The sequence below is a fragment of the Salmo salar genome, chromosome 10 (assembly GCF_965601325.2).
Source record: "Salmo salar chromosome 10, fSalSal1, whole genome shotgun sequence".
Taxonomy (NCBI): Eukaryota; Metazoa; Chordata; class Actinopteri; order Salmoniformes; family Salmonidae; genus Salmo; species Salmo salar.
Genome location: NC_138300.1, coordinates 96,015,328 through 96,029,539, shown reverse-complemented (window position 1 = coordinate 96,029,539; position 14,212 = coordinate 96,015,328). Strand labels below are relative to the sequence as shown.

General features: G+C 45.3%; 1 protein-coding gene across 1 annotated transcript; it reads left to right on the top strand.

The window, feature by feature from the left end:
• Nucleotides 1–139: 139 nt before the first annotated feature.
• LOC106561215 (inosine-5'-monophosphate dehydrogenase 1a) lies at nucleotides 140–13,516 on the top strand. Its single transcript, XM_014124928.3, has 16 exons — nucleotides 140–1,199; nucleotides 6,947–7,045; nucleotides 7,888–7,936; nucleotides 8,699–8,800; nucleotides 9,049–9,123; nucleotides 9,314–9,520; nucleotides 9,669–9,756; nucleotides 9,857–10,056; nucleotides 10,160–10,250; nucleotides 10,467–10,562; nucleotides 10,713–10,856; nucleotides 10,994–11,138; nucleotides 11,268–11,411; nucleotides 11,520–11,603; nucleotides 12,109–12,125; nucleotides 12,350–13,516. Exons 1-16 carry the CDS (start codon nucleotides 952–954, stop codon nucleotides 12,448–12,450), a joined length of 1,890 nt encoding a protein of 629 aa, XP_013980403.1. The 5' UTR covers nucleotides 140–951; the 3' UTR covers nucleotides 12,451–13,516.
• Nucleotides 13,517–14,212: the final 696 nt, after the last annotated feature.

The following is a 14,212-nucleotide window of genomic DNA, read 5'->3' as shown; positions in this document are numbered from 1 at the left end:
CCCCAACCCTTCTCTCCACCCCTTCTCTATCACTGAACTCTCACTCCCTCTCTCATCTCTCTCTCCAGCCAGTTGCCCCTCCTGCTTTAATTCCTCCAATCCTCTTTGTAGAACTGACGTCTACTACTGTCACAAACAGAGCTAAGCCAGGAGAGGAGGAAAAATAGGCTGGTAGTCTCAGGAACAAACTGCTCTCACATTTCCACTAGCTCAGCTCCCAAAGCTCTCCAGGCCTTAGGGGGGCTGATCTACCCTCCCAGCTCCCTCTCCCTTTTGGGACTCACCACCCTGCCTGAGACCGGAGGACATCCAGGGGACACTCACTCAGCCTCACCCAGGACCTAGGACTTCAGCTCACTGCAACTGTATCCTCCTCAGAGGACTCCTGAGCCTGCAGCGTGACCCACCCTCCCTACTTCTGTCTAACGAAGAGAGAGGTAGTTCTCCATCTTTCTGTACATCAGTCTCAGGAACACCAGAGCTCCCACTTTTAGGCCTTATCTCCCATAGACTGTATCTGCAGAGAGACAGGAGAACACCCCAAAGACAGAGACAGGAGGATTTAGAGGAGGGCTATTTGATTGACACACAGTTGTGAGACAGTGTGTCTGTGTATTTCTGATATCGACTGTGGCAGTGAATGGACACAGACCACTCGTGTCAGCAGTGTGTTGGAGAAAGAACACACTCTGGGGAAGTCTGTTCTAGTGGCGTTGGGTGTGCAGGTGTCCTTGATATGCCAGGTGTGTGTGAATGAGGCATTGTAATTGTAAGGCATTGAATGTGCATGTGAGACTTGATAGAGGCCTCAAGTGTGTCAGAAGAATTGGTTGTGTATGTGTGTGAGAGGTCAGTCAGGTTGTGTGTGTGTGTGTGTGTGTGAAAGGGGTCAGTCAGGTCTGTGTGTGTGAGACGACGACCGTGGAGGCCTTAGCCCTGGATTTCTCAGAGATGGAGGGTCAAGGCTACGACCGGTTTGGTGAGCTTGAGCAAGACACCTACCAGATCGACTACCGCCGTATAGTTGGTGACACTGAGCCTGCCAGGCCGCGCCTCTCGCCCCGTGAAGGGGAACACACACACCCCAACTCCAACCTCCGTGGAACCTACACGCACACCAACCCTCACGGCCACGGGCACGAGACGGCCGCGCAGAGATATAGTGCCACACGCATCCAAGCCGGATACGAACCTGAAAGGTGAGCCAGACACACGCACACAGGTAACAAACACATTTGGTCAACCTATACCATTCGTCATCATCTAAACTACAATTGCTCTAACCACCAGTCAACAACTAGGCCCTAGCTCGGTCCCAGGTGCCAGACCCCACTGACCTAGTGAATTACTGGCTTTCATCTATATGAATGAACTACCAAACATCCATCTGCCAGTCAAGGTGTTTTCATTGACGTTGTCAGTGAGCTTTATAAATCCCAGTTAGCTGCTATCAGGAGACAGTGATGTAACTAAAGCCTCTTACCTGCTGCTTGACCGTCACACAGAGTGAAAGACTTTCCGTTGACAGGGTTATAGAGTCTGTAGGTTCATCAACATTTCCAGATTACAGAGCCAAGCTATTTATCTAATCGAAAGGTAAACAACCACACTGAAAGTAAATTAGTGTTGTTTTGATGTTATCCCCTATCCATTCATATCATTAGGTGCTGTAGAAAGACAACTACGTACAGTACAGTCTTGGCCAAAAGTTTTGAGAATGACACAAATATACATTTTCACAAAGTCTGCTGCCTCAGTTTGTGTGATGGCAATTGGCATATACTCCAGAATGTTATAAAGAGTGATCAGATGAATTGCAATTAATTGCAAAGTCCCTCTTTGCCATGCAAATTAACTGAATCCCCCAAAAACATTTCCATTGCATTTCAGCCCTGCCACAAAAGGACCAGCTGACATCATGTCAGTGATTCTCTCGTTAACACAAGTGTGAGTGTTGACGAGGACAAGGCTGGAGATCACTCTGTCATGCAGATTGAGTTCGAACAACAGACTGGAAGCTTCAAAAGGAGGGTGGTGCTTGGAATCATTGTTCTTCCTCTGTCAACCATGGTTACCTGCAAGGAAACACGTGCCGTCATCATTGCTTTGCACAAAAAGGGCTTCACTGGCAAGGATATTGCTGCCAGTATGATTGCACCTAAATCAACCATTTATCGGATCATCAAGAACTTCAAGGAGAGTGGTTCAATTGTTGTGAAGAAGGCTTCAGGGTGCCCAAGAAAGTCCAGCAAGCGCCAGGACCGTCTCCTAAAGTTGATTCAGCTGCAGGATCGGGGCACCACCAGTTCAGAGCTTGCTCAGGAATGGCAACAGGCAGGTGTGAGTGCATCTTCACGCACAGTGAGGTGAAGACTTTTGGAGGATGACCTGGTGTCAAGAAGGGCAGCAAAGAAGCCACTTCTCTCCAGGAAAAATATCAGGGAGACTGATATTCTGCAAAAGGTACAGGGATTGGACTGCTGAGGACTGGGGTAAAGTAATTTTCTCTGATGAATCCCCTTTCCGATTGTTTGGGGCATCTGGAAAAAGGCTTGTCCAGAGAAGACAAGGTGAGTGCTACCATCAGTCCTGTGTCATACCAACAGTAAAGCATCCTGAGGCCATTCATGTGTGGGGTTGCTTCTCAGCCAAGGGAGTGGGCTCACTCACAATTTTGCCTAAGAACACAGCCATTAATAAAGAATGGTACCAACACATCCTCCGAGAGCAACTTCTCCCAACCATACAGGAACAGTTTGGTGACAAACAATGCCTTTTCCAGCATGATGGAGCACCTTGCCATAAGGCAAAAGTGATAACTAAGTGGCTCGGGGAACAAAACATTGATATTTTGGGTCCATAGCCAGGAAACTCCCCAGACCTTAATCCCATTGAGAACTTGTGGTCAATCCTCAAGAGATGGGTGGACAAACAAAACCCCACAAATTCTGACAAGCTCCAAGCATTGATTATGCAAGAATGGGCTGCCATCAGTCAGGATGTGGCCCAGAAGTTAATTGACAGCATGCCAGGGCAGATTGCAGAGGTCTTGAAAAAGAAGGGTCAACACTGCAAATATTGACTTTTTGCATCAACTTCATGTAATTGTTAATAAAAGCCTTTGACACTTATGAAATGCTTGTAATTATACTTCAGTATTCCATAGTAACATCTGACAAAAATTTCTGAAGACACTGAAGCAGAAAACTTTGTGGAAATTAATATTTGTGTCATTCTCAAAACTTTTGGCCACAACTGTATATTCCCTTATATTATGTAAAAACAACAAACTGTGGGTTACAGAAATATGTTCTCTCTGGATAACACTTTCTTAGGAGCATGTATTGTACCCAGGAGGTCTTTTGAATTTTCACTGACAGCCTTGCAGGTGCAACATGGAGATACAGTATTATGCATCATTAAATTTGTCTATATATTTAAAGCTGCAATATGAAGCTTTTTGGGCGACCCTACCAAATTCACCTAGAAATGTTAGTTATAGATCTGTCATTCGCATTGAAAGAAAGTCTAAGAAGTGGTGGATCTGTTCTATGTGCGCTATTTCTATACTTCCCGTTAAATTTCTATTTTGCGTCTTTTGCTTTCGGTTTTGTACACCAGCTACAAACAACTGAAAATACAATATTTGGGGTTATGGAAAATATATTTCACAGTGGTTAAAATAGTACAATGATTCTCTACAGTTGCTTGTTTTGTCACATAAGCTGAAATTAGGTAAACTTTTAGAATTTTAGCAACCAGGAAATGGCAGAGCGATTTCTGCATAGTGCACCTTTAATCTGCAGGGTTAAAACTACACATCCTGTATTAGAGTCTAGAAGAACTTTGCCCCTATATATTGTCAGCTGGGTTCTGTCTATATATAGTACATTCGGAAAGTATTCAGACCCCTTGACTTTTCCCACATTTTGTTACGTTACAGCCTTATTCTAAAATTGATGAAGTAAATGTTTTTCCTCAATATACACACAGTACCTCATAATGACAAAGCGAACAGGTTTTTAGACATTTTTTCAAATGTATTAAAAATAAAAAACAGGTACCTTACTTACATAGGTATTCAGACCCTTTGCTATGATACTCGAAATTGAGCTCAGGTGCATCCTGTTTCCATTGATCATCCTTGAGATGTTTCTACAACTTGATTGGAGCCCACTTGTGGTAAATTCAATTGATTGAACATGATTTGGATATGCACACATCTGTCTAAATAAGGTCCCACAGTTGACAGTGCATGTCTGAGCAAAAATCAAGCCATGCGGTCAAAGGAATTGTCCGTAGAGCTCCGAGACAGGATTGTGTCGATGCACAGATCTGGGAAGGGGTACCAAAATATCTCTGCAGCATTGATGGTCCCCAAGAACACAGTGACCTCCATCATTCTTAAATGGAAGAAGTTTGGAACCACCAAGACTCTTTATAAAGCTGGTCGCCCGGCCAACCTGAGCAAACGGGAGGTCAGGGAGGTGACCAAGAACCCGATGGTCACTCTGACAGAGCTCCAGAGGTCTTCTGTGGAGATGGGAGAACCTTCCAGAAGCTCAACCCTCTCTGCAGCACTCCACCAATCAGGACATTATGGTAGAGTGGCCAGACGGAAGCCACTCCTCAGTAAAAGGCACATGACAGCCCACTTGGAGTTTGCCAAAAGGCACCTAAAGGACTCTCAGACCATGAGAAACAAAGTTCTCTGGTCTGATGAAACCAAGATTGAACTCTTTGGTCTGAATGCCAAGCGTCACGTCTGAAGGAAACCTGGCACCATCCCTACAGTGAAGCATGGTGGTGGCAGCATCATGCTGTGGTTTTTCAGTGGCAGGAACTGGGAGACTAGTCAGTATCGAGGGAAAGATGAAAGGAGCAAAGTGGTGAAAAACCTGCTCCAGAGTGCTCAGGACCTCAGACTGGGGTGAAGGTTTACCTTCCAACAGGACAACGACCCAAAGCACACAGCCAAGACAATGCAGGAGTGGCTTCGGGACAAGTCTCTGAATGTCCTTGAGTAGCCCAGCCAGAGCCCGGACTTGAACCCGATCAAACATCTGGAGAGACCTGAAAATAGTTGTGCAACGGCAATCCTCATCCAAACTTACAGAGCTTGAGTGGATCTGCAGAGAAAAATAGGAGAAACTCCCCAAATACAGGTGTGCCAAACTTGTAGCGCCATACCCAAGAAGACTTGAGGCTGTAATTGCTGCCAAAGGTGCTTCAACAAAGTACTGAGTAAATGTGATTTCATTTTTACATTTTTGGGGGGCAATCATTTCTGAAAACATTTTTGCTTTGTCATTATGGGGTATTGTGTGTAGATTGAGGTGAATACGGAAAAAGTCAAGGTGTCTGAATACTTTCCGAATTCACTGTGTGTGATATATATAAACTCAGCAAAAAAAAGAAACGTCCCTTTTTCAGGACCCTGTCTTTCAAAGATAATTCATAAAAATACAAATAACTAAACAGATCTTCATTGTAAAGGGTTTAAACACGGTTTCCCATGCTTGTTCAATGAACCATAAATAATTAATGAACATGCATCTGTGGAACGGTTGTTAAGACACTAACAGCTTAGAGACGGCAGGCAATTAAGGTCACAGTTATGAAAACTTAGGACACTAAAGAGGCCTTTCTACTGACTCTACTGAAAAACACCAAAAGAAAGATGCCCAGGGTCCCTGCTCATCTGCATGAATGTGTCTTAGGCATGCTGCAAGGAGGCATGAGGACTGCAGATGTGGCCAGGGCAATAAATTGCAATGTCAGTACTGTGAGACGCATAAGACAGCGCTACAGGGAGACAGGACGGACAGCTGATCGTCCTTGCAGTGGCAGGCCACATGTAACAACACCTGCACAGGATCGGTACATCCGAACATCACACCTGCGGGACAGGTACAGGATGGCAACAACAACTGCCCGAGTTACACCAGGAACGCACAATCCCTCCATCAGTGCTCAGACTGTCCGCAATAGGCTGAGAAAGGCTGAACTGAGGGCTTGTAGGCCTGTTGTAAGGCAGGTCCTCACCAGACATCACCGGCAACAATGTCGCCTATGGACACAAACCCAACGTCGCTGGACCAGACAGGACTGGCAAAAAGTGCTCTTCACTGACGAGTCACGGTTTTGTCTCACCAGGGGTGATGGTCAGATCGTTTATCGTCGAAGGAATGAGCGTTACACCGAGGCCTGTACTCTGGAGAAAAATCGATTTGGAGGTGGAGGGTCTGTCATGGTCTGGGGCAGTGTGTCACAGCATCATCGGTCTGAGCTTGTTGTCATTGCAGGCAATCTCAACACTGTGCGTTAGAGGGAAGACATCCTCCTCCCTCATGTGGTACCCTTCCTGCAGGCTCATCCTGACATGACCCTCCAGCATGACAATGCCACCAGCCATACTGCTCGTTCTGTGCGTGATTTCCTGCAAGACAGGAATGTCAGTGTTCTGCCATGGCCAGCGAAGAGCCGGGATCTCAATCCCATTGAGCACGTCTCGGACCTGTTGGATTGGAGGATGAGGGCTAGGGCCATTCTCCTCAGAAATGTCAGCGAACTTGCAGGTGCCTTGGTGGAAGAGTGGGGTAACATCTCACAGCAAGAACTGGCAAATCTGGTGCAGTCCATGAGGAGGAGATGCACTGCAGTACTTAATGCAGCTGGTGGCCACACCAGATACTGACTGTTACTTTTGATTTTGACCCCCCCCCCCCCTTTGTTCAGGGACACATTATTCAATTTATGTTAGTCACATGTCTGTGGAACTTCTTCAGTTTATGTCTCAGTTGTTGAATCTTATGTTCATACAAATATTTACACATGTTAAGTTTGCAGAAAAGAAACGCAGTTGACAGTGAGAGGATGTTTCTTTTTTTGCTGAGTTTATATATACACACATGTACAGTATATATACTGTGTGTGTGTGTTCCAGCATGGCTGACTACCTGATCAGTGGAGGGACAGGGTACGTGCCTGAAGATGGACTGACGGCTCAGCAGCTCTTCTCTATCGGGGATGGACTCACATACAAGTAAGATTTATTTTTCATACATTCTACCAGACTTACAGAGGAGCATTTCCAATGATCTTGATTGAAATTCCTGAAATGTTTCCAATTGAAAGTGTATGACAGAGAGTGACTCAGCCTGGTCTCATAGATCAGCATAGTAAACATACAGTACATCCGGGACACTCAAATGAGTATGATATGTAGTAGGCCTAGTTCTGATACTAGTAGACATGTGCTCCTCCACCTCAATATGAAACATCTCATAGATGGCTGAATATGTGCGGATATGGCTGGTGTATTATCTTAATGTCCACACTAATGTATCATAGATATAACAAATCCTCTCTCAGCAGAGACCCACTTCGACCTTTCGTTCAGTAAGACCTTATAAGTGTTAGTGTGATACTGACAGAGTAAAAACACTCATTGACTGCTGTGATGATATGGTGAGACCAGACCAGTAGAATAATCATCATTATGCCTTACATAAGAGGAATTTGTTTATTTTCAAATTAGAATGAGTATATTAGGCTTGTGTTATCAGTCCTAATGGAGATTTACACAGAGAGAACATCATATCCTCACATCTAGTACAGTGGGAGGATTAGAAAGAGGCTTTATTTCCAGTCTGTGTGAGGGTGTGTGATATGCAAAGTGGTTGAGGGTGTAGGGATGTGACTCTGTGCTGGCCAGGGGTCAGGGGACTGGTGCTGGGACGCAAGAGGTGGGAAGTGTTCACACAACAGTTCCCTCACTGTTTGGCAGAATGATGTGTATCCACCTTTCAGGACAACATGATATGTCAGTGATCGTAGACCACACAATATTCTCTCTCTGTTCATTTTTTTGTCTCCCCCCTACAGTGATTTCCTGATTCTGCCTGGTTTCATAGACTTTATTTCTGATGAAGTGGTGAGTATCCAGTGTGTTTGGTTAACCTTTTATTTGCTAATTAACAACAGAAGCTACATTATCATAGCCATGCTACTGCTTTAGTCAACTCCATTGCTGTTTTCTGGCATATGATGTCATACCCATACATACACAGTCCAGTATAGCCCTGTGTGTGTGTGCAGCCTCTCCTCTCCTGTGGTCCTCTCTGCCTCCCTGAAGAGGATAGGAGGCTGCTTTATGTTCCTCTCAATTGAATAACACACACACACACACACACACACACACACACACACACACACACACACACACACACACACACACACACACACACACACACACACACACACACACACACACACACACACACACACACACACACACACACACACCTCTCTGCTGGTAACACAGTCAGCCAGACCACTTCACTCGACAACAACACTGAGAATAGCAACACCAGTCCCTCATGGCTGAGAGTCAGAGTCATGCCCGGTGTAATTGCTTTAGTAGGCTACAGGTGCTGGTGTTTTTAGCTTGTTTGTTCTCTACTGGCAGAAAGGTATGCCTCCTGTTGTATATGGCTGTACATACAGGACTGAGCAGGGACAGCTGATGTCCATGGTGCCACCTAATGGCAATGAGGAGGTATTGCATGTTCAGATGGGTCTTGCCTTACAGTCACAGGTATTTGGTGACAGGGTGTCATTATTTATGTAGTTAAGTTTTTCTTCTCAGATCACTGCAATGTGATAATTATCTATTTCCTCCTCTACCTGTTTCTAGGACCTGACCTCAGCTCTGACCAGGAAGATCACCCTGAAGACTCCTATCATCTCATCTCCCATGGATACAGTCACTGAGTCCTCCATGGCCATTGCTATGGCTGTGAGTATAGAGCCACTCCTCACCTCCTCAGCCAGCCAACAGCAATAAGACAAGACCACAAATCTGTTATAAAACTTAATTTACTAGTGGTATTTTTGGTTGTGGTAATGAGTTTTTATGTATTTCCATAAATAAAAATAAAATATATGTCTTGTAATACATGGACTCTGTTTGACGCATATTGAAGTCTGATTGGACAAATGTCTTGTTCGGCTAACCCTGATTGGTCAGTGCTCTGTGTGTTATAGCTCATGGGTGGGATCGGGATCATGCACCATAACTGTACTCCAGAGTTCCAGGCCAATGAGGTCCGCTTGGTTAAGGTAAGATGGTGGCTAGCGGTTAGACAACATGATGATATACAGTATATTGATAGACCGTTATATCAACAGTATAAAGTCTCATGTCACAACGTCATTTGACAATGTAACAGTACATGAATACACTTAAACTAGCTGGTTTAATAAATACAAAAGTACATTCGCTGAATGATGTTTATTTATTTGTGGTCAGAAATTTGAGCAGGGTTTCATCACAGACCCAGTGGTGATGAGTCCTCGCCACACTGTGGGAGACGTATTCGAAGCAAAGGTCCGCCACGGCTTCTCTGGCATCCCTGTCACCGAGACGGGCAAGATGGGCAGCAAGCTGGTGGGCATCGTCACCTCCCGAGACATTGACTTCCTCTCAGAGAAAGACCATGACAGACCCCTGGAAGAGGTGTGTGTGTGGATGACATGCTTGTTTGTACACGTCCAATATATTGACAATTTATTATCAAAACATATATTGTAAACTGGATGAGTCTATTTCTTGTATAATTGAATACTATTCCTGTGAGGTTTACATGAATGGATGATTCTTGCAGGCTATGACAAAGAGAGAAGATTTAGTGGTTGCACCAGCTGGCGTCACACTGAAAGAGGCCAACGACATCCTGCAGCGCAGCAAGAAAGGTACTGTATGGTAGTGACACAAAATGTCCTGTAGTGACACTTTAGTTAGATAGGATATGACAAAAGATTAGTCTTTGTTTGGAACTTCTGTCTCTCCTAGGTAAACTGCCCATAGTGAATGACAGTGATGAGCTAGTTGCCATCATCGCCAGGACAGACCTGAAGAAGAACCGAGACTACCCACTTGCCTCTAAAGACTCCAGGAAACAGCTGCTGTGTGGAGCGGCCATCGGAACCAGAGAGGAGGACAAATGCAGACTGGACCTGCTGATGCAGGCTGGGGTTGACGTGGTAGTGCTGGTGGGTCTGGGGAAGAGGCTGAGTTGTTTATATTGTATTTTTGGTTACTTGTCTTATCTTTGGGTTCCACTCCTCTCTAACCCCTGTCTGTTTACTGCTGTAGGACTCCTCCCAGGGGAACTCTGTCTATCAGATCAACATGATCAACTACATTAAACAGAAATACCCTGAACTACAGGTGGTGGGAGGAAACGGTGAGTCTCCTCTACCTTCTCTAGCAATGTCTCTTTCACGTTAATCTCACTTTCTTTCTTTCTTTCTTTCTTTCTTTCTTTCTTTCTTTCTTTCTTTCTTTCTTTCTTTCTTTCTTTCTTTCTTTCTTTCTTTCTTTCTTTCTTTCTTTCTTTCTTCCCCATTCTCAATTTACATTCTCTCTCTGTATCTCTGTCTCTCTCTCTGTGTGTGTGTAGTGGTGACTGCAGCCCAGGCTAAGAATCTGATCGATGCGGGTGTGGACGCTCTGAGGGTGGGGATGGGCTGCGGCTCCATCTGCATCACCCAGGAAGGTAACGAGAGACAGGGGAGGAACAGCAAATGAGGAGGGAGGAGAGTGTACAGTTTGCCAAATGTTTAGTTAAAAAGACAAACTATTTGTTGTCAAATTGCTGACACGTTGCTGACATGATGCTTTGTGTTATGTTTGTGTTGTGTGCCAGTGATGGCGTGTGGGCGTCCCCAGGGCACATCAGTGTACAAGGTTGCAGAGTATGCCAGGCGCTTCGGTGTGCCCGTCATCGCAGACGGAGGCATCCAGACCGTTGGACATGTGGTAAAAGCTCTCGCTCTTGGGGCATCCACAGGTGTGTATTTGTGTGTGTGTGTGTGTTGAACCCACCAAGCATTATTATTAGCCTTTTCCCACAAACAGGAAAATCTACACCATACTATCGATGGTCTGACTTTTACCTCCTTCCACCTCTGACTTCTGTGCCCTCAGTGATGATGGGGTCATTGCTCGCAGCAACCACAGAGGCCCCGGGGGAGTATTTCTTCTCAGATGGCGTGCGGCTGAAGAAGTACCGTGGGATGGGCTCCCTGGACGCCATGGAGAAGAACAGCAGCAGTCAGAAACGCTACTTCAGGTAGAAAGAGAGACACGGTGTGTCTTGTGTATTTCCAGTAATAGGGCAAAGGCCAGAGGTGTGAGGGGGAGAAGGTGTGTGTGTGTTGTCTATTTGCAGTGATTTGTGATTGTGTGTTTATCTCGACAGTGAGGGGGACAAGGTGAAGGTGGCTCAGGGTGTGTCAGGGTCGGTTCAGGATAAAGGTTCTATCCATAAGTTTGCCCCCTACCTCATCGCTGGCATACAACATGGCTGCCAAGACATCGGAGCCAAGAGCCTCTGCATACTGCGGTAAGTCAGAACAGATGTTAGATTGTGTTATTGTATTCCACTTTGATATGATCTGTGTCTCTTTGTTCCATTGTTGTGATAAAATTGTATTGTTGTATGTTATTTCAGGTCCATGATGTACTCTGGGGAGCTGAAGTTTGAGAAGAGGACTATGTCAGCTCAGGTTGAGGGGGGAGTACACGGGCTCCACTCGTAAGTTTGCCCCTGCCTGGCTCTGGCATCGTTACACATCCTGGTATTCGTTGTAGATCCTGTGCTCCTCTCCTCTGTGATCGACTAACCTGTCCTGTTGTGTCCCATGTTCTGTGTCCGATGTCCTTTATCTCTAGCCTGGGTGGTAGTGTGAGTGAGTGTGTTTGTTCTCACCAGTGGCGTCCATATCTCCTTTACTATATGTTGTTTAGGAGTTGCTACTTAAACCGGGGATTGGCAGTCATACCATACGAGGTCCATTGTGGGTGCAGGCTTTCACTCCAGCCAAAGCAGTAACAGCAGATGCAAGTAATTCACTTTTGACTATGATTGGTTGATTTATTGTTTTGGATGTGTCATGGCTTTAGCTGGGGCAGAATCCTGCACCCACTCTGACCATTTGTGGATAGAATTGCCTACCCCTGAGCTAAACAGTAACACTGAAGCAAGCTAAACATCACAATGTCTGTCTTCTCTCTTTCTCTGACTCATGCTCTCATCATAGATATTCTTTTGTGCCATGTAAGTACATTCTCCCTGTGCTCACAACTCTAACTCTTTTCCTACTGCAATTTTCTCTGTTGGTCTCTTTTTGTTTTCAGGAAGACCCAAAAGTCGAGGTCGTGAATTTTTAAAGCTCTACCAATTTCTTAAACCCTCAATCTAGTTTATGTAGTGTAATATGAGTTTCAATTAAGCTTGACTTGTATTCCTGACAGTTGTCTCTGTGTGTTGTCTTCCTGTAGTTATGAGAAGCGGCTATACTGAGGGAGGAGGAAGAGTGAGCTCACGAGCAGCACCCAGTGTACCCTCACCAGCAGCCACCAGGCACAACGGATACATGTGACTTACCTACAACCACTACTCAACCTCCACCCAAGTTACCACATCTGACCTACCTACAACCATTACTCAACCTCCACCCAAGTTACCACATCTGACCTACCTACAACCATTACTCAACCTCCACCCAAGTTACCACATCTGACCTACCTACAACCACTACTCAACCTCCACCCAAGTTACCACATCTGACCTACCTACAACCATTACTCAACCTCCACCCAAGTTACCACATCTGACCTACCTACAACCACTACTCAACCTCCACCCAAGTTACCACATCTGACCTACCTACAACCACTACTCAACCTCCACCCAAGTTACCACATCTGACCTACCTACCTCCACCCAAGTTACCACATCTGACCTACCTACAACCACTACTCAACCTTCACCCAAGTTACCACATCTGACCTACCTACAACCATTACTCAACCTCCACCCAAGTTACCACATCTGACCTACCTACAACCACTACTCAACCTCCACCCAAGTAACCACATCTGACCTACCTACAACCACTACTCAACCTCCACCCAAGTAACCACATCTGACCTAACCATAGCTACTACTCAGTTCAACCATTACATAACCTTTTGGCTATACAAGGGAAGACCGCTGGACTCCTCTCCTCTCGTCTCCCTTCACCTACTCTTTCTCTGTGTTGTGTAAGATGCTTTTGAGAGACCAAGAGTCACCTCTGACCTATGACTTAATTGATGTTATGACATAAACCACAGGGACTAGGGACTAAGCGTCAATGGTCAGATGTATTGGGTTATGGCACAGAGCCATCGGGCTGTATAAATCAATTTTTATTAGTCACATGCGCCAAATACAACAGGTGTAGACCTTACAGTAAAATGCTTACATACGAGCCCCAAACCAACAGTGCAGTTTCAAAAAATACAGATAAGAGATAAAAGTAACAAGTAATTAAAGAGCAGCAGTAAAAAATAACAATATATGTACAGGGGGGTGCCGGTACAGAGTCAATGTGGTTAGTTGAGGTAGTATGTACATGTAGGTAGAGTTAATTAAAGTGACTATGCATAGATGACAACAGAGAGTGGCAGTTGTGTGTGTGTGGGGGGGGGGGGGGGGGTGTGCAAATAGTCTGGGCTGCCATTTGACTAGATGTTCAGGAGTCTTCTGGCTTGGGGTAGAAGCTGTTTAGAAGCCTCTTAGACCTAGACTTGGAGCTCCGGTACCGTGTGGTAGCAGAGAGAACAGTCTATGACTAGGGTGGCTGGAGTCTTTGACAATTTTTATAATGTACGTAGCTAATGTAGAACTGTGACTACTGTGTCCTGGGAGAGACTATTTGAACATAATAATCCTTGTTTTATGTACCCTGGAACTCTTTAAACCTGTTCTGGTTGATCATGGTCCTTGGTCTCAGATGTGTTTGGAGCACAGGAGGCAGTTGGCACCTTGATTGGGGAGGACGGCCTCTTGGTAATGGCTGGAGTGAAATGGTATCAAATACATCAAACATGGTTTCCATGTGTTTGATTCCATTCGCTCTGTTCCAGTCATTATTATGAGCAGTCCTCCCCTCAGCAGCCTCCACTGGTTTGGAGGTTCAGTAGTGTTTTTTACTGTATGAAATAGCATAGAGGTCTGTCTGTGTGGCTCTACTGTAGAGAGGACCAAAGCTAGGATAAGCTATAAGGTAAGCGTTAGCCTTAAATCAGGGATAACCACAGCGCCTTAAGACTGCACATGAAGGCTATACCAGTGTTGTAGTACTAGAGTCCGGGGGC